Raw genomic sequence first — 21802 nt, 5'->3', positions numbered from 1 at the left:
GGATATATATCATTGTTAATTATCATTCAAATTTAGGTAAATTATTTTAATTTGCATCTTATAAGGATTTTATAAGGGAAATACGGATTTTGGAGGTTGGTTATACAGATTTGATTGACCAAAGGTTGACATGTATGGCTCACTAGAGGCAACGATCTCTCCTATTTCCGTCCAAGCTTTATTTTTCATCGTATCTCTATGTACATTTAATAAGATGTTATATAAGACAGGATAAGTTGAAACCTTGGTTTCAGGTTTTTCTTCCATTTTTGTGCGTCAGATAGAAAACAGGAACTACATGCAGGTAGGAATTAGATTTGAGTGGAGAACTGGAAAATAAACAAAAAAACATAGGACCACAGACATCTATGCTGCAGTACTTATTTCTGGCACTTATCTGTAAATAATACTATATTTTACACTTCTAGTTGGATATGAACTGCATTTCATCGGCTTTTTACCTGTACTCTGCACACTGAAGGCCAAGTTGAATCTCATCGAATCTAATAAGATTGGTCTGTGTAATAATTGAAGCCAATCCTTTGGATTTGTTACCTTATCGCATCATAGCTAATCTGCATAAACCTGAGAAAATCTCACTCAAATGTTCCGAGAGTGAAAGTAGAGTAAGGGATTAAAGCGCTGCTGCATCAGTCTTTTTAGACAGACTTGAAGCGAGGGCTAAATTTCCCTAGCTCCTTTACCAGCAGGTAGTTAAATGATTATGGGTAACTAGGAAACTGTGAATGAAATGAAAATAGATGAACATGCTGAAGAATTAAGATTAAAAAAAAAAAAACCTCCTCAACTCACGAATTTAGTTACAAAATAAATCTCAGATGCAACATGTTCATTATAAAGATTAATATGCATTTCATTCAGTGGATGCAAATGACCAGTAAAACCTCAGACAGTGAGAAAGACAGAGGTACTCACCTTGCCGATGATGCTCCCGACCTCCTGCAAAAAAAAAAAAGACAGGGGGCAAATGTCAATATATTGATCCGAGCACTTACACCCAGACGTCTGTCTGTTGGTTTAGACGAGGTAGCCTTCTGTGAGCTTGGCCTCGTCACAATTCTAACAAACCTGTCTAATCCACTATTGGACTCCTTGATTTTTAAGCCGCAGAGAGCTGCACACTGTAACACGCAGGCTATATAAAGGAGACTTAACGTGAAATAAGACGGGAAATGAACCTTTTTATTAAACGATTCCTTAAAGTCGGAAAATTCCATTATCGGTTTCAATTGCAAGAGCAGCTGTCTGGCTTCTAGGTATCCTTCGGTAGTCTGTGGAGTCCAAATCCATGATTAGAATAAAGCAGGAAGCAATTATATAAGGTTATTTCATGTTCTCGTCGAGGTTTTCTCAGTCATACTGGAAGGTCAGAAGCTCATCCTTGAAGCAATAAATCATATTACGCGTTTACTGCTCAGAGATTCTTCATGCATGCAAAACAAAATGTGTAAAAAGTAGCATTTTAGTTGAATGACGTATGAAGTTTAGTATATATCTACTATTAAAAAAACAAAACAAGACAAGAAGACAGAGTCATCTACATCCACTGCTCCATATACCAAGTTTCAAGATATTATTTGTCACATTTTTCAAGTTCTGCTGCAGGAAACCAACCCTACCTCTTTACACTGACCTCAGCAGCCTATGGCATAAACCCACCGGACGTTTGGTCCAGGGGAGCTAAAAATTAAAATTTCTCACATTTCTTAGTATCAAAAGGCACGCATACATATATACTAACTTTCAAGACCATACCACAGTTTTCAAGTTCTGCTCCGGAAACAAAACCTACCCATAAGACTAACCTGAGAGACTGAAATTGTTTCCATGGAAACATGAAAAATTAAAATTTCTCAGTATGAAAAGGCACATCTACATCACCTTGTTAACATGTATACCAAGTTTCAAATCCGTACCATAAATAGTTTTGGATATATGCTCCGGAAACGAACACTGCTCTTAGAAACAACTACAGTGGTGCTTGAAAGTTTGTGAACCCTTCAGAATTTTCTATATTTCTGCATAAATATGACCTAAAACATCATCAGATTTTCACACAAGTCCTAAAAGTAGATAAAGAGAACCCAGTTAAACAAATGACACAAAAATATTACACTTGGTCATTTATTTATTGAGGAAAATGATCCAGTATTACATATCTGTGAGTGGCAAAAGTATGTGAACCTTTGCTTTCAGTATCTGGTGTGACCCCTTTGTGCAGCAACAACTGCAACTAAACGTTTGCGGTAACTGTTGATCAGTCCTGCACACCGGCTTGGAGGAATTTTAGCCCGTTCCTCCGTACAGAACAGCTTCAACTCTGTGATGTTGGGGGGTTTCCTCACATGAACTGCTCACTTCAGGTCCTTCCACAACATTTTGATTGGATTAAGGTCAGGACTTTGACTTGGCCATTCCAAAACATTAACTTTATTCTTCTTTAATCGTTCTTTGGTAGAGCGACTTGTGTGCTTAGGGTCGTTGTCTTGCTGCATGACCCACCTTCTCTTGAGAGTCAGTTCATGGACAGATGTCCTGAGATTTTCCTTTAGAATTCGTTGGTATAATTCAGAATTCATTGTTCCATCAATGATGGCAAGCCGTCCTGGCCCAGATGCAGCAAAACAGGCCCAAACCATGATACTACCACCACCATGTTTCACAGATGGGATAAGGTTCTTATGCTGGAATGCAGGGTTTTCCTTTCTCCAAACATAACACTTCTCATTTAAACCAAAAAGTTCTATTTTGGTCTCATCCATCCACAAAACATTTTTCCAATAGCCTTCTGGCTTGTCCATGTGATCTTTAGCAAACTGCAGACAGGCAACAATGTTCTTTTTGGAGAGCAGTGGCTTTCTCCTTGCAACCCTGCCATGCACACCATTGTTGTTCAGTGTTCTCCTGATGGTGGACTCATGAACATTAACATTAACCAATGTGAAAGAGGCCTTTGGTTGCTTAGAAGTTACTCTGGGGTCCTTTGTAACCTCGCCGACTATTACACGCCTTGCTCTTGGAGTGATCTTTGTTGGTCGACCACTCCTGGGGAGGGTAACAATGGTCTTGATGTTCCTCCATTTGTACACAATCTGTCTGACTGTGGATTGGTTGAGTCCAAACTCTTTAGAGATGGCTTTGTAACCTTCTCCAGCCTGATGAGCATCAACAACACTTTTTCTGAGGTCCTCAGAAATCTCCTTTGTTCGTGCCATGATACACTTCCACAAACATGTGTTGTGAAGATCAGACTTTGATAGATCCCTGTTCTTTAAATAAAACAGGGTGCCCACTCACACCTGATTGTCATCCCATTGATTGAAAACACCTGACTCGAATTTCACCTTCAAATTAACTGCTAATCCTAGAGGTTCACATACTTTTGCCACTCACAAATATGTAATATTGGATAATTTTCCTCAATAAATAAATGACCAAATATCATGTTTTTGTTTCATTTGTTTAATTGGGTTCTCTTTATCTACTTTTAGGACTTGTGTGAAAATCTGATGTTGTTTTAGGTCATATTTATGCAGAAATATAGAAGATTCTAAAGGGTTCACAAACTTTCAAGCACCACTGTAAGTCAAAATCTATTTTTTATGTAAAAATTTGAAAAATACTTTAAAAAAAAATCCAAAATGGCAAAAGGCACCGGTTCACATGTTGCTTGATATGTATACAAAGTTTCATGATGATATCTCCAGTAGCTTTAAAGATATGGCCCGGAAACGAAAACGTGACCGGATGGCCGGACGGAACCTGTTTTTATATCCCCCCCGCCCAAAGTAGTAGCAGAAATTAACTCGTTTTGGAGATCAACAACATTAAATGTTGGGGAAGAACAAAAATGAGGGGAAGCCATGGCCTAAAGGTTAGAGAAGCAGTTTTGGGACTAAAAGGTTGATGGTTTGATTCCCTGGACCAGCAGGAATGGCTGAAGTGCCCTTGAGCAAGGCACCTAACCCCCAGCTGTTCCCCAGGCTGCTCTGGGTATGTTGTATGCTGCTCTGGATAAGAGCATCTGCAAAATAACTGCAATGTAATGTAAATGTAAATAGAAATGGTTAAAAAGCACAAAGCAAAATAAAAAAAAATGCAACTTTCAGCAAACTGCTGCGGTATAAGATTGTGGTTTTCCTATAGCAGCATGCACCATCTGTTTTTCCCCCTGTTATTATTAACACAAAATCTTTATATTATCATTTATTAAAACATGATCTGGCCCACAACGGGTCCTGTAATAAAGTACCATCAGGTTAAAAAAAAAAAGAAGCCCAAAAAACAGCCAAACCATGAGGGCAATAAATAAGTACACCTGCTGTATTGAAAGTAATTATCAAGTAGCTTAGAGCCAGGAGCTGTTAATCAAACATGCCTTGGCACTGAGTCGACAAATCTTTGGAAGTGTGCAGGTGGCATGAACAGCATTCTTAAAAAAAAAAAAGCAAAATTCCCCTTCGTCTGTATTTTGATGATGGCGGTAGAAAACGCTTCCTAAGATGTCAGTCCAAAATCTCTTCTGTTCAACTGGGATGCGATGTAGTCACTGTGAAGGCTTACATCATTTTCACCCTCATTATTGTATTGTATTGATTTGCAGCAACATGGTTTCTGCAAGACTTGTCAGGTTGTCTCTGTTCTAATCACCTTAGCAACCTTTCTTTTAATTTTATCCATCTATAATTGGCTCTTTATTAATGCTGCCATTTTATTTCATCTTAAGGTCACCTTAAAGGTCATAGGCAACGGTTGGAGGTGAAACGTAGAATATCAACTGTATTGTCTAGAAGAACGACCCAAAAAGCGAATTCAGTCTTCCTAGTGTCTAATTTGCACCCTAAAATTGAATAAAACGGTTAAAATATACTGTTTTGCCCAATTTCCGAAGGTTTGTTTACATCTCACTTATGCGCACTTTCACCGCCAGGGGACTGTTGTCGTGAAGTCATTTAAGCCAAACAGACTGGGAGCAGCTCTGTGTTTACTTGCGAACTGAGCACACGTGAACGGACTTTGGTCGTGAGAGGTTGTGTAAAATGTCTAAAAGCGATAGCGATTTTGAAGTAGGAATTCTCCAAATTGAAAATTGAGAGGTGAAACCATATATGTATGAACCTATGGCCGTTGCGAAGCAATCGGTGAACGTGGTTCACTGGTTTGACCGTGCGGCCTCGGAATCGGACAGTGACTCGGCCAACTCTGATCGCAGTGACCACAAGACTCGCGCCCAAATGATTTATCCTGGTAATTATGATAAATTCCTACTTTCATCGTAATACTAAATAAGAACCCTTTTGAAGAATAATTAAACCCTCCCTAGTGGATATAGGGAACGATTACTGGACAGTGTGCCGGTAGGCCACATTAGCCTGCCATCCGCAGCATTATACTATTTATAGCCGACTCTAAGCGAGGAAATATCCCTTTGTCTCATTTCCACAATGATTGTACAGGATCCCTCAGGATTCTTGACTTGTCAGTTGCAAGCAAAAGTAAAAATGTTTCCCTCCAATCTTCTCCTTTTTTGCTTGAGCGTTGCTGCTCCATTTCTTCTTTGACTGCTTGATTTTGTTTCACGCGCACAATCCACTCTCTCTGCCTCTTCTCCTCTTTCAGGAAAAAGCCAAGCCTCTCGCTCCGCCTCTTCTCCTTTTTCGGAAAAAGCCAATTCTCTCGCGCTGCCTCTTCTCCTCCTCTTTCAGGAAAAAGCCAAGCCTCTCGCTCCGCCTCTTCTCCTCTTCCGGAAAAAGCCAATCCACTCTCTCTACCTCTTCTCCTCTCTCGGAAAAAGGTAAAAACTTCTTCCTGAACCGGTCCCGTTGTTACAGTTCACTGCACAGCAATAAGGCATGTTTTTTCTTTGGAAATTCCTGAACGCACGTCTGCACTCAAGCCGAACGGCAATGTAAGTAAACGGAAGTGGACTCAACTCAAGCGGTTTGTTTGGCTTAAATGACGTCACGCGCCGAGTGGTCACGAAAATAGCCAAACAGAAATTCGCCGCGATCCGCGCTAACTTATTTTAATTATTACTTATTAACAATACTTCTTGGGACCAGAAGAAAATTACAGAGGGTTTTTTAACATATAAAGTTTCAAATGTGCATAAAATTAAAACTGTTGCCTACGAGCTTTAAGGTAACAGTAGCTCTCATTGGTATAAAGAAACGTGGACTGATACAGACTTGGATCACAGACAGTCTTTTTTGGAGTCTCGATTCACTCCATATATCAACCATCATGACCGATCTCAACCACTAAGTTTGACTGACAGATGACCTTTAAAAAACTGGCAAGGAAAACAACCTGTAATAAAAGGAGTAAAGAAATAAATCAATGAAAAAATAAGATAACACTTCATTGATCCCCAGGCAGGGAAATTTGCGTAAGGGAGGACTGAGGTTGGTTGCTTGGTTAGGCGTGGTACTTGCCTACCTCAGGAGGAGAAACCACTTTGTGCAGCATTAATTAAGCACCAAATGCTGCACATAATCCAGACAAACTACTATATTTCAGCTTTGGTCTATAAATAGCATCATTGTATGTAACGAGTTGCGGTCGAGGAAACTCATCGGATGCCGTTGCAGTTAAATTCTTACAAACAGCCAAAAATTATAAAAATTATTGGGTTTTTTCCCTTCCCAACAACCATTAACACCTCTATTTTAAGAAAACGTAAATATATTTCCCTAAAACTATGTAGAAAATGTATTTATTACCTTTCTAGTAAAGTAATATTTCTCTTTCGGCTTTCTGTAAAGCTCACGGAGAGCTAGATGCCACCGTGAAATAGACATACAAGTAAACCTGACAGATTAAGCTTGCACATGGTTTAAAAACAAAACTGAATTCATCAGATTATTCCAGCACTGATGTAAAATCAAAGAGTGATCAGAGTCAGGAGCGTTGATGAAGCTCCTGTTCATCAAATGCCGTGACTGACATTTATGTACTTCAGGAATAATATATATATATATATATATATATATATATATATATATATATATATATATATATATATATATTATTATATATATAATTTCTATCCACATTCACTGGATATGAGCAATCACATGCTCTGATTGGCTACTCTACAACTAGGATATCAGCTCATACACCGTGAGTAGAGAAAAACAAAATGGTGGAGCGTGTTGCTGAACCAACTGAGGACGAAATAAAAACTCGCACACAAAACTTCCAAAAATACAAAAAAAAGGGAACAAAATATGGAATAAAAGTCTTTTTTTTTTTAATTCACAGACTGCTACTGCCATTTTGCCAGTTTGTTTACATTCTAAGTGGAAATGATTTTGTTGGACGTTTTGTATAAAGTTTTTATTTATCTCATCTCATTATCTCTAGCCGCTTTATCTTGTTCTACAGGGTTGCAGGCAAGCTGGAGCCTATCCCAGCTGACTACGGGCGAAAGGCGGGGTACACCCTGGACAAGTCGCCAGGTCATCACAGGGCTGACACATAGACACAGACAACCATTCACACTCACATTCACACCTACGGTCAATTTAGAGTCACCAGTTAACCTAACCTGCATGTCTTTGGACTGTGGGGGAAACCGGAGCACCCGGAGGAAACCCACGCGGACACGGGGAGAACATGCAAACTCCGCACAGAAAGGCCCTCGCCGGCCACGGGGCTCGAACCCGGACCTTCTTGCTGTGAGGTGACAGTGCTAACCACTACACCACCATGCCGCCGTTTTTATTTATTGAATTTGCAAAAAATAAAAAATGCTCTGTTTCTCAAAATCCAGTGAATGTGGATAGAATAAAACAGTTATTCCACACAATTTCGTCATACATGGCTTATAGCCAACTCAGTGCTACATGCCTTGTTGTTGGCTATCAGGTCATGTACAACTCGATTTCGTGGAATAAATTTATATATATATATATATATATATATATATATATATATATATATATATATATATTAGTGCTGTCAAAAATGTTGCGTTATTAACGCGTTAACTTGACTCAATTTTAACGGCGATAATTTTTTTATCGCGAGATTAACGCTCTGTGACATGATGCCACGCCCCGCACAGCCAGAGTCCTCTGCCCTCCCCCGAAGAGCCACGGTGCTCGGCTTACAGTAGGTTTCGTTTTCCCATCGGCGGCTCCAGCCCCACTTTGCAGTGGCTGTGACAAGATGTGTTATCTCGTCTCGTCTCGTCTTCTTCCGCTTTATCCGGGACCGGGTCGCGGAGGCAGCAGTCTAAGCAGGGAAGCCCAAACTTCCCTTTCCCCAGACACCTCGGCCAGCTCCTCGGGAAGAACACCGAGGCGTTCCCAGGCCAGCCGAGAGACATAGTCCCTCCAGCGTGTCCTGGGTCTTCCCCGGGGCCTCCTCCCGGGGGGACATGCCTGGAACACCTCCCCAGGGAGGCGTCCAGGAGGCATCCGAAAAAGATGCCCGAGCCACCTCAGCTGATTCCTCTCGATGTGGAGCAGAAGCGGCTCTACTCCGAGCTCCTCCCGAGTGACTGTGCTTCTCACCCTATCTCTAAGGGAGCGCCCAGCCACCCTGCGAAGGAAACTCATTTCGGCCGCTTGTATCCGCGATCTTGTCCTTTCGGTCATTACCCAAAGCTCATGACCATAGGTCATGAGCAAGATGTGTTATGCTCTGCAATAAAAAAAAAAACATTGGTAGAACCAGTGTTCGAACTATGCCGATATTTTCGGGGGGTCCCTTATTTTCCCTTGGGGGGGTGCTTGCCTCAGAGCGCGGCTCTCCATCGCGCGCTCACTTCGGATATGCAAATGCTTCCCGTTACACACGATTGCTATGTCAATAAACATCATTTTGCCAATATTTTAGAGACCCCCCAACATTTCCCAAATCATGTTTTCAAGGGATCTCATGTCTGTTTCAGGGGATCTCGGATCCCCCGTGTACCCCCGTAGTTCAAACGGTGAGCAAGCCCATTCACTTTTTTATGCTGATAAGAGAATTACAATGGTTTTTCATGTGACAAAAATGTGCGATTAAATTGCAATTAATCGCGAGTTAACTATGACAGTCGCGACATTAATCGCGATTAAATATTTTAATCGCTTGACAGCACTAATATATATATAATTGCAAGGGCACAAAATCAACCTGAATAGAATACTAACATTATAGCATATGAACCATTGAATTGTGTCATGTGTTTCACATCAACAAATTGCTGCATTGTCTTGTAACAGTGATACCAATAATGAGATACATCACAGTTACAAATCCATATTTATTCCTTTCTTTGATACCACATGACATGCACCAGAAACAACAACACAGAATTTGTTATGGTGTGACTCTGCTGGGTGCCTGGTGGGCAACAGTGAACCAGCACTTTCACTTTACATTATTACTATATAGCTACCATCCAATATCAAACCTGATGTGTCAAACAGTTGTCAGGTTACAACTATCACGTCCACGTGCATCGCCATTAGGACTAATTACCATGTACCTGGTCCTGATTAGAGTGCAATCACAGCGCATACATATAAGGACTCTCAGTAACACACAGGCTTTGTAAAGTATACACTTTGTACCGTGTGTTGAACATTACCAAGCCTTGTATTTTGTATATCTTTTCTGGTTTTGACCCTATTTGTTTTTTTGGACTGTGAGTATTGTATTACCTCTGATATCCCATCTGTGCCTCGCTCAACCACTGCCTGTTATTCGACTCTGCCTTTGTCTATGTTTTGGATCTGTTTGCTAGCATGCTCTCAATAAAACTCTTCCTGCACTTACATCTGCTTATCACCTTTACATGACAGAAACTGTCAACAAGCTACTAGACTTATAAAACTGTTTTAACTAGTTTTATATGAAACCGTCATGAATATTTTCCGTAAAATGTGTGAGTAAATAATCCCATGGTATTTTTTGAAAAAGCAATGCTGGATAAAACCCCATCTGTTTTATGTAAATAAAGATACAAATTTCTTTGTTCGGTGGTCAAGTGTTTATGAGATGCGTTGCCTTGCACTTATGATCGAGTTTCCTGTGGTGGTGCACATACGTCATTCATACATACGGATTTTGTATGGTTGTGAAAGCCATCAAAAATCAGGTCGATGCATTAACATTTCTCTTAAGTATGGAGCTCTGCTCTGCTAGTCTGGCTAACGCGACTTCAAAGCTCTGCAAGCATTTGGTCTGGCAAAGATATTAAGCCCAACCGTTTCCCAGAGGCGTGGTTGACCCGCCTCCCTGAAATGCCTCAGTTTGCTACTGGTCGAAGCCAGAAAAGGCTGTGACGAAGCTTAAACCAATCACATCACTCTTTCCTCTGACGTATGTGACGCGATGGAAACTGCTTGAGTAACAGGAAGAAGATAAATACCTCCAGGGCTGCTCTTTGCTCCGTTTTCAATGAGAACTTCCCGTTGAATGCTTTCAATACAGCATCTACCACTGTGTCAAAGGCTTGCCGCTGCTCCATGTTCGTAATGTTTCTAGTGAATGAAGCGCTTCCGGCATAGATTCTGTAAACAATCTATGGCTTCCGTTCGCAGTTCTACTACGTCACTGCCTTGAACACGCCTCTACCCAGGGCCGTTGGAGATGCTCAAAGTTGATTGGCTCCCGATTTTTCGGGAGCTTGGAAGAGCTGGAGATAGCTTGCCTTCCCAGACTAAGCTCGCAAGAGGCCCTTGTGTTGCGTCACACTTAGGATGGGCGGGCACAGGCTACTGCTCTGCACACTTTGCACACAGGGACCTCAGCTAAAATCATTGATGTATCACACAGATATACAAGAGTGCTCTGACAGCACAATATCCCCCGCTGGGAACTGTGCCATAACTCTGGTAAAATGCGACTGAATTGAACGAAATTGAAATATGCGTATTACCGACATATAACAAAGAATCCTGTCAAGTTTCATGAAATTCTTCCAAAAATTGTGAGAGGAGTTGATTTCAGAAAGTGAGTCCCGTTCTCGGGACGGACGGACAAACGGACATCACCACGACATAATCCCCCTTTGGGCCTTTCGGCCAGCGGGGGATAAAAATTGTGAGGGAAGTTGATTTCAGAAAGCAAGCACACCTTGATGAAATTGCCAAAGTACAAGTTTGTTAATAATCAAGGGCATAACTCTGGTAAAATTCGCCCAAATTAAACGAAATTTCAATATGCGTATAACCGTCATATACCGAAGCCTTTTGCCAAGTTTGGTGAAATTCCTCCACAAATTGTGAGAGGAGTTGATTTCAGAAGAACGTGCACCCTCATGAAATTGTCAAAAGTACAAGTTATTTAACCAAGGGTCAAAACTCTGGTAAAATTTTCACAAACGAAATGAAATCGCAATATGCGTATTACCGTCATATAACAAGACCTTCGAGAAATTTGTCCAAAAATTGTCAGAGGAGTTGATTTCAGAAGGAAGACACGCTCTCATGAAATTGTCAAATTATAATTTTGTTAATCAAGGGCTGTAACTCTGGTAAAATGTGACCGAATTGAACGAAATTACAATATGCGTATTCCCGACATATAACAAAGAATCCTGCCAAGGTTTGTGAAATTCCTCCAAAAATTGTCAGAGGAGTTGATTTCAGAAGGTGAGCACCCTTCCCGAGACAGACGGACATCGCCACGACATCGCCTTTCGGCCAGCGGGGGATAAAAACTCACGGGATACTCAAAAACCACGTTCTGTCATTTTCAGCATCCTTAGTAACCGACTGGTCAGGGTTGTGTTGGTTTAAATTACGCTACTTGTGTGTATTTGCGTATTTTGGGAAATAGATGGACTAAACTTGTTTGAAAATATTACAGGCAGGTAGAAACAAAAAATAATAACAGTTTGAGCTGGATTTATTTAAAAAAAAAAAACTTCAAGTTTGAATCCAAGCACTAAATAGGGACAAATTATGTTTCGTGAAAATTTCTAAATGTTATCAGGTGAAATGTTTTCCCAAGCCGCCACGCATACGCTTAAGTAATGCATCGACTGTAGATTGACATCTCATCACAGTTGACGACTTGACCATTCTTAATTTCATGCAAATGGGAAATGAAATTAAAAGGCTTGGCATGTAAAGCCAACAGGCACAACACTGTGCTATGCTGGTTCTAATGACTTCATTGTGCAAGCAGGCCAATAATGAGTTTCCTTGAACCCTCGCAGTGTTAAATGAAAACTTCACCCACAAAAAATTGCTAATATAGCTAAGTATGAATGAAAACTAGCGGTAGTGGGTGGTGTCCCGGTTATTATGATCTCATTTGCATATCCTTAATGTTAGCCCGTGTTAAAGAATCATTTAAAACCCATTAGAGTTTCAGCATCATGGGGCGAGTATCCCAAAGGCATCATCGCACAGAGATTATCTGAAGTGAACATGCTCTGATTGTGTGTGTAACACGCAACACTTCTCTTGCTGGAGGTTTGCTCTTTCAGGATGAGCTGTGAGGGCGGGCATATGTCATCTTGCATATGTGCGTGCGCATGCATGTGTAGGCATTTTACCTTGCCGTGCATGAGCAACCTGAGGGTGAGGGTGACGTTCATGCCCCCGTCTCCGAAATCCTGCTCACAGTTCATTCTGGCGGCGGAGTCCGGCGCAGGGAGTCGCATGAAAGAAGCTCTAGAGATAATGAAGCTGTTCAAAGCGATGAACTCTGCCTGTTTTTCCTTTCTGTTCTTTTACAATTCTGTAACACACAAACAGAAACAGCAAAACACGTCAGATCATTCTCAGCGAGTGTTCACATCCCTTATGTCTGTGTAAATGGACTTTGAAAAGTGAAACCAGAGTAAAAACGATGAAGCTTTTTGTCCACAGTAGTGGTGAGCAAGGTGACAAAAAACATCACTATAATATCGTCATTGTAATCTCTTTAAGACATTTCTACCATACACAATGTGTATCGCATTACACGGGTTTGCTAACAAACTGCCAGCACAGCAGGAGTTTAACAATAAACTCCTAAATGGATGAAAAAAAAATCATTTAAAATGAAAAAGGAGAAAATAAAAAACCCGGAAAAAAAAATCAGCTTATTTACTGACTACACAAATAAATAATTTCACACCGAAAAGAAAGGGGGGGAACAAATATCATTTTATTTAATATCTAAAAAGATGAATTATTCAAGACTAAAAAAGAAGAGAAACATTCCTTAATCACGAACATTTGATTTAATGTCTGCAAAGTAATCACTGAAATAATTTAACACTGAAAATCTGCGAATGAAAAGCGGCTCTCGTTTTATTCAACATCTACAACAATTAATAATTTAACACTGAAATGGAGGGAAAGAAAAATAAGCAAAAATAAAAATCATTTTATTTAATATCTACAAAAATTCACTTATTTACCACAACCCTTACAGAAAAACCACATGAACTTCACATGTGATTTCTCATCTCATCTCATTATCTCTAGCCGCTTTATCCTGTTCTACAGGGTCGCAGGCAAGCTGGAGCCTATCCCAGCTGACTACGGGCGAAAGGCGGGGTACACCCTGGACAAGCCGCCAGGTCATCACAGGGCTGACACATAGACACAGACAACCATTCACACTCACATTCACACCTACGGTCAATTTAGAGTCACCAGTTAACCTAACCTGCATGTCTTTGGACTGTGGGGGAAACCGGAGCACCCGGAGGAAACCCACACGGACACGGGGAGAACATGCAAACTCCGCACAGAAAGGCCCTCGCCGGCCACGGGGCTCAAACCCGGACCTTCTTGCTGTGAGGCGACAGCGCAAACCACTACACCACCGTGCCGCCCCATTTTATTTAATTTCAGCAAAAAAACAAACTTGTTAAAACAAATTATTTAACACTGAAAAGGAGGGAAAAATCTGTTTTTTAAGAAAGTGAACATTTAATATCTATAAAAATATTGAACACTAAAAATGGGAAAAATATTAGTTAATTTTTTTTTTGTAAATATCTATTAAAACATATATATTACTGAAATTATGGGGGAATAGTAAAAAAAAAAAGCCAACATTTTATTTAATATCTACAAAAAGATTAATTATTTAACACAACAAATGGGAAAAATATCAGTTAAAAATATAACTTTTTTTTGTATCTCTACTAAAACATGTATTACTGAAATGGAGGGGAATAAATAATAAAAATGTTCATATTTCATTTCATGTTGGTGAATTTTTTATTCTTTATTGAATAAATCTCCTTCAGATCAGCATAAAGAAGTAGCGACAGGGTGTAAGTGTGGCTCGCAGGAGCAGATGATATAAAAAATAAAATAAAATTAAATTAAAAAATCTGCGGTGAGACCTTTTGAACTGGCAAACAGGCTGCATGTGACGCTGTTAAGCTGTAAACTCTGCACACCGTCCTAACGTCAGCGTGATATCTGAGCATCAAGGATAATGCCAACCTTTCAAATGTCAACCTGTCGATCATCTGTTTTCATTTGCATTTGCGACAGATTCTTAAAAAAAAAAAGCTCAGTGTTTCTGAGTAAACGTATCTGTTGTTGACGTGGCTAGTTGTGTTTTCTCAGATTTGTCCAGGTGCTCAGACATCTCCGAGCAGCTGTTGGCGCAGTCAAATATCTCATTTGCAAAAGAAATAGACAGTAAAATGAGAAGAGAATGAGGCTGATCTTGAGGTTGATGAAGAAAGCCTAATGGGTGAATGGGAGAGAAAATACACAGCATGAAAAAAAATATATTCAAAAAGACCTCCATTTCAATCTACTTTACCTGTGTGATCCAATTCTACTGACTTAAACCCTCAAATATTTTATTCCAGGCTATGTAGGATCCTGAAATGAGATCATAATTTAAGGTTTAATCGCCAAGCCGGAAGCTTAGGGGGAGAATTGCATAAGCTCTTGGCTCTGGTGTGCTGTCTGGGTGGGTAGAATATTGGGAAGGAAAAAAAAAGGGCATTTAGAGAGAGAAAAATAGTGAGATGGTCTGGCAGCCATCATACATTTTACAGCCGTGCCATCTCTGCGTAACTTTTTGAATCAATTTTAGTGTTCATTTTTAATCCTCAGAATTGGTCTAGTTAGAAGAATCTGTGATACGCCTCCAGTCCAAGTATAAACTCAATGGTTAAAGGTGGAAAAAACAAAACTATCAAAGTCAAAGTACTTGTCATTTCATACCATAGATCGCCAACAAGCAAAGCAGACTGTTGAGTTTTCATTACATAACTACATCACATTCTGGAACTTTGAGTCCAACATTCGCACCAAACGTCTTGATTTGGAGAACGGGTGGCACGGTGGTGTAGTGGTTCGCGCTGTCGCCTCACAGCAAGAATGTCCGGGTTCGAGCCCCGTGGCCGGCGAGGGCCTTTCTGTGTGGAGTTTGCATGTTCTCCCCGTGTCCGCGTGGGTTTCCTCCGGGTGCTCCGGTTTCCCCCACAGTCCAAAGACATGCAGGTTAGGTTAACTGGTGACTCTAAATTGAGCGTAGGTGTGAATGTGAGTGTGAATGGTTGTCTGTGTCTATGTGTCAGCCCTGTGATGACCTGGCGACTTGTCCAGGGTGTACCCCGCCTTTCGCCCGTAGTCAGCTGGGATAGGCTCCAGCTTGCCTGCGACCCTGTAGGACAGGATAAAGCGGCTAGAGATAATGAGATGAGATGAGATGACATAGAACATCGCAGGAAATCTGTCCGACCATGCTCTTTGGATTTTTGGACAAACAGCGAAAACCTGTTGGTTGACATCATTGAATTTTGTTCTTCTATTCAAAGCTATGAAAGGAATAATGACAATACTGCACCAATCAGCAAATTAGCACTCGATTACAATCTCACAGTATACCTAACAGTTATTCCACGAAATCGAGTCGTACATGAGCTGATAGCCGACAAGGTGCATAGTGTGGAGTTGGCTATAAGCCGTGTACGACGAGATTGAGTGGAATAACTGTTTTATTCTATCCACATTCACTGGATTTTGAGAAACAGAGCATTTTTATTTTTAATTTTTGCAAATTCGATAAATAAAAACTTTATACGAAACGTCCGACAAAATCATTTCCGCTTAGGCGGACTCCTTTAAAACCTATCCATAGCGGCACGAATTGACTTTAGCGTTGTTGGTGTTTTTTTTGGTAGAAAGTGCCGTCTTGCTGCCGTGCCGAGATATAGAATAGCTTTAGCTATTTATTTAATTCTTCCTTGGATATTTCAGTTCTGTAATTTTTAAACTTATTTGAGCTTCTGAACCAGTCTAAAAAAAATCCAACAAGTTTTAATGCTTAAAGATCTCATCTCATCTCATCTCATTATCTCTAGCCGCTTTATCCTTCTACAGGGTCGCAGGCAAGCTGGAGCCTATCCCAGCTGACTACGGGCGAAAGGCGGGGTACACCCTGGACAAGTCGCCAGGTCATCACAGGGCTGACACAGACACAGACAACCATTCACACTCACATTCACACCTACGGTCAATTTAGAGTCACCAGTTAACCTAACCTGCATGTCTTTGGACTGTGGGGGAAACCGGAGCACCCGGAGGAAACCCACGCGGACACGGGGAGAACATGCAAACTCCGCACAGAAAGGCCCTCGCCGGCCACGGGGCTCAAACCCGGACCTTCTTGCTGTGAGGCGGCAGCGCTAACCACTACACTACCGTGCCGCCCGTGATAATAATCATTCTTGAAAAAAAAAAAGATATGTTCTTACCATCAAATACTTTCATTCCATATTTTGTTGCTTTTTTTGTATTTTTTTAGGTTTTGTTTCTGAGTTTTTATTTCATCCTCGGTTGGTTCAGCAACACGCGCCGCCATTATGTTTTTCTCTATTCATGGTATATGAGCTGATATCCTAGTAGTAGAGTAGCCAATCAGAGCGCACGATTGCTCATATCCAGTGAATGTGGATAGAATAACACAAATAATTCAATATAAACAGAATTAGTTTATCGTGAAGGTTTACTTTAAGTGCTTCACTGGTTCTCCACCATGTCTGGGATTTGAACTCATAACCTTCCAATCATTAGAACAGAACCACAAGGATTTAGCAACTACAGTACTAAGGATTTAGCTTTTAGTAACTTGATCATTACTGATCCATTGTACTGCCGTTAATTAATGGCTTCCAGTCGTCTTATGCTACGTGTTCTTTTGAAGCCACATCGAAGAACTGCTTCAGTGAACAAATTTCACTCTGAAATGTTTTAATTGCAAATGTCTTAAGAAAGTTTACCGTGACTTAACTACACAAAGCACTTTGTGGTGCATATCGTGTATGAATTATTCTTATTCTTATTTCTGCCTCTAGAATCATCATTACATCTCCAGCACAGATTAATCGCAGACTCCATTTTCATTCCCGCTTGCTAACTGGTGATAGCAGGTGTGTTTGTCGCAGGGGTCGCCATATTTCCATACAAGTGACTAATCCAGGGAGAGGTAAGGCTAAAGAAGAAAAGCAGGGCATAAATGCGATGGAACCTGAAATGAAAAGATGAGCGAGCCTCTCAGAAGTGGCATCGTTAACGAGGCCGGCTTGTCTGAAATCCCTGGTACAGGGTGTTAATAATCTGTCACTCGACCACTCGTGTCTGGATGCAGAGACATGTTCATTCATTAGGGCATAGCCCTCATTTCTATCGTCGCCTCTTTTTTCCTCTCAACAAAGTCTCACAGGCCAATTAAGCAGATGTTTTGAGGGCGACGATTGTATGTCGAGACGAAGACACAGTGCCCAGTGATTACACCCAGACAGTTCTGTCTCGAGACAGAACAAGCTGGATATCTTTCAGTGTCTCTAATTGATGAAGCTCCAATACTGTTTCTTTGTTGAGAAGCACTAAAGAACAACGGGTGGAAATTAAAGGACTTTTTGGTGTCCTGCAATGACCGAGGATAAGAGCCAAACTATGGGAGGTAGGATGACGGACTGTCGTACACATGAACTTTGCCGTGAACTAATGAAACAATACATCAACTAAAGAACGACTCATCTAATAAAGGTTTTTCATTAATTCACTGAATTTATTGTTCGTTAACTTGAATTTTCATAATAAGAATAATAATAGTTACGTATTTATTTATTTATTTATTTATTTGAGGGGCGGCACGGTGGTGTAGTGGTTAGCGCTGTCGCCTCACAGCAAGAAGGTCCTGGGTTCGAACCCCGGGTCCGGCGAGGGCCTTTCTGTGTGGAGTTTGCATGTTCTCCCCGTGTCCGCGTGGGTTTCCTCCGGGTGCTCCGGTTTCCCCCACAGTCCAAAGACATGCAGGTTAGGTTAACTGGTGACTCTAAATTGACCGTAGGTGTGAATGTGAGTGTGAATGGTTGTCTGTGTCTATGTGTCAGCCCTGTGATGACCTGGCGACTTGTCCAGGGTGTACCCCGCCTTTCGCCCATAGTCAGCTGGGATAGGCTCCAGCTTGCCTGCGACCCTGTAGAAGGATAAAGCGGCTAGAGATAATGAGATGAGATTTATTTGAAGCTCCACATTTGAAAACATTTCGCCGGACGTTTTATTAGCTCATCTGGCTGACAGGCGATGAGTTTATGCCATCATGTGTTGTCCGTCATCCCTCGTCCGTAGTCCGTCTGGAGTCGTCCACATTTCACGAAAATCGCTTCTTCTTTCTCAGTTCTTCACCGATTTTTCTTCTTTTTGGCAGGAAGGTAGGTCTGCCTGGGGTGCATATGGCTTCTACCAAAATTTGCATAATTCCAATTAATAATGACGATATGGAGTAATTAAGCCCTAACGAGCAGTTTCCACACAAATCGCTTCTTCTCCCTCAATTCTTCACTGATTTTGATTCTTTCTGGCATGAAGGTAGGGGTACCTAGGGTGCATAATATACCTTCTACCCAGATTTGCTTAATTACAATTATTAATGAAGTTATGGACTAATTAGTCAAGTCAACTTTATCAAGTCAAATCAACTTTATTGTCAAATATGCTATACCTGCTCGACATACAGCACAGATGAAATTTCAGTCCTCTCTGACCCACGGTGCAAACAGGCAATGCAATAAATAAAAATAAAAATAGAATAATTGAAAACACAACAAACAATATAAACAGTATAAACACTCTAGATAGGAACTAGACATAGACTAAACACTCAGACAAACAATATAAACAGTATAAACACTCTAGATATGAACTAGATGTAGACTAAACACTCATATACATACATATATACACACACACACACACACACACACACACACACACACACACACACAAATTGGTTCAATAAACAAACAGTCAAGGGCACTTGAGGTATAGCAGGTAAACATGAAATAAGCAGTATAAACAAACTAGCAGCTGTTAAGATGAGGTAGTGCGGAATAGTGCAAATGAGCGAAGTAAAGTGAGATGTGCGGTCCCTGAGTTCAGTGCGTTAATGAACGATGAGATGTATGTGTGTGTGTGTGTTGGGGGGGGGAAACTGTGAGGATGACATATCAGATGCTGAAGGGGGGGCAGTGGGGTGTGCGAGCAGAATCTGTGGCAGGGGGCAGAGGGGGGAGGAGGGGCAGAACAGGGAGGGAGTTGAGCCTCCTGACCGCCTGGTGAAAGAAGCTGTTCTTGAGCCTGCTGGTTTTGGCCCGGAGACTCCGCAGTCTCCTCCCCGACGGCAGCAGGCTGAAGAGGCTGTGAGATGGGTGGGTGGGGTCACCTGCAATCCTGATGGCTTTGCGGGTGAGGCGGGAGTTATAAATATCCATTAGAGAAGGGAGAGAGACACCAATGATCCTCTCAGCTGCTCTCACGATGCGCTGCAGAGACTTGCAGCAGGACACGGTGCAGGCGCCGTACCACACGGTGATGCAGCTGGTCAGGATGTTCTCGATGGTGCCTCTGTAGAAAGTGTGCATGATGGGGGCCGGGGCTCTTGCTCTCTTCAGTTTGCGGAGGAAGTACAGACGCTGTCGGGCTTTTTTGGCCAGTGATGCGGTGTTGTTGTTCCAGGACAGGTCTTCAGAGATGTGCACACCCAGAAACTTGGTGCTGCTCACCCTCTCCACTGCAGCACCGTCGATAGATAGTGGAGCATGCTGGGTGTGCGCTCTCCTGAAGTCCACAACAATCTCCTTCGTCTTCTCCACATTCAGACGGAGATTGTTGTGATTGTTGTCCTAATTAAGCCTTTCAACAAAAATTGCTTCTTCTTGGTCAATTCCTCGCTGTTTTGGATTCTTTCTGGCAAATAGGTCGATATTCCTAGGGTGTATACAGCTTCTATATATACAGTGGGGCAAAAAAGTATTTAGTCAGCCACCAATTGTGCAAGTTCTCCCACTTAAAAAGATGAGAGAGGCCTGTAATTTTTTTTAAATTGATGTAAATCATAGGTACACTTCAACTATGAGAGACAGAATGGGGGGAAAGAATCCACGAAATCACACTGTAGGATTTTTAATGAATTAATTGGTAAATTCCTCAGTAAAATAAGTATTTGGTCACCTACAAACAAGCAAGATTTCTGGCTCTCACAGACCTGTAACAACTTCTTTAAGAGGCTCCTCTGTCCTCCACTCGTTACCTGTATTAATGGCACCTGTTTGAACTCGTTATCAGTATAAAAGACACCTGTCCAAACCTCAAACAGTCACACTCCAAACTCCACTATGGCCAAGACCAAAGAGCTGTCAAAGGACCCCAGAAACGAAAGTGTAGACCTGCACCAGGCTGGGAAGACTGAATCTGCAATAGGTAAGCAGCTTGGTGTGAAGAAATCAACTGTGGGAGCAATTATTAGAAAACGGAAGACATACAAGACCACTGATAATCTCCCTCGATCTGGGGCTCCATGCAAGATCTCACCCCGTGGGGTCAAAATGATCACAAGAACGGTGAGCAGAAATCCCAGAACCACACGGGGGGACCTAGTGAATGACCTGCAGAGAGCTGGGACCAAAGTAACAAAGGCTACCATCAGTAACACACTACACCGCCAGGGACTCAAATTCTGCAGTGCCAGACGTGTCCCCCTGCTTAAGCCAGTACATGTCCAGGCCCGTCTGAAGTTTGCTAGAGAGCATTTGGATGATCCAGAAGAGGACTGGGAGAATGTCATATGGTCAGATGAAACCAAAATAGAACTTTTTGGTAAAAACTCAACTTGTCGTGTTTGGAGGAGAAAGAATGCTGAGTTGCATCCAAAGAACACCATACCTACTGTGAAGCATGGGGGTGGAAACATCATGTTTGGGGGCTGTTTTTCTGCAAAGGGACCAGGACGACTGATGCGTGTAAAGGAAAGAATGAATGGGGCCATGTATCGTGAGATTTTGAGTGAAAACCTCCTTCCATCTGCAAGGGCATTGAAGATGAAACGTGGCTGGGTCTTTCAGCATGACAATGATCCCAAACACACCGCCCAGGCAATGAAGGAGTGGCTTCGTAAGAAGCATTTCAAGGTCCTGGAGTGGCCTAGCCAGTCTCCAGATCTCAACCCCATAGAAAATCTTTGGAGGGAGTTGAAAGTCCGTGTTGCCCAGCGACAGCCCCAAAACATCACTGCTCTAGAGGAGATCTGCATGGAGGAATGGGCCAAAATACCAGCAACAGTGTGTGAAAACCTTGTGAAGACTTACAGAAAACGTTTGACCTCTGTCATTGCCAACAAAGGGTATATAACAAAGTATTGAGATGAACTTTTGTTATTGACCAAATACTTATTTTCCACCATAATTTGCAAATAAATTCTTCAAAAATCAGACAATGTGATTTTCTGGATTTTGTTTCTCATTTTGTCTCTCATAGTTGAGGTATACCTATGATGAAAATTACAGGCCTCTCTCATCTTTTTAAGT

The 21802-nt window shown here is 41.5% G+C and overlaps 1 protein-coding gene across 7 annotated transcripts in view; it reads right to left on the bottom strand.

Annotated features, from left to right (window-relative positions):
- The window catches only part of pcbp4 (poly(rC) binding protein 4), a 259012-nt gene that overhangs the window by 124081 nt on the left and 113129 nt on the right, over window positions 1-21802 (bottom strand). For all 7 annotated transcript variants that reach the window (XM_060910937.1, XM_060910936.1, XM_060910938.1 and 4 more), the window contains 2 exons: window positions 12524-12708; window positions 937-960 (listed from right to left, as the gene is read on the bottom strand). In XM_060910937.1, the coding sequence (XP_060766920.1) occupies window positions 937-960; window positions 12524-12631 (132 nt within the window). In that variant the 5' untranslated portion in view covers window positions 12632-12708. The remainder of the gene's footprint in view (window positions 1-936; window positions 961-12523; window positions 12709-21802) is intronic.

The sequence above is a fragment of the Neoarius graeffei genome, chromosome 26, assembly GCF_027579695.1.
Source record: "Neoarius graeffei isolate fNeoGra1 chromosome 26, fNeoGra1.pri, whole genome shotgun sequence".
NCBI lineage: Eukaryota > Metazoa > Chordata > Actinopteri > Siluriformes > Ariidae > Neoarius > Neoarius graeffei.
This window is presented reverse-complemented; position numbering and strand designations above follow the sequence as displayed.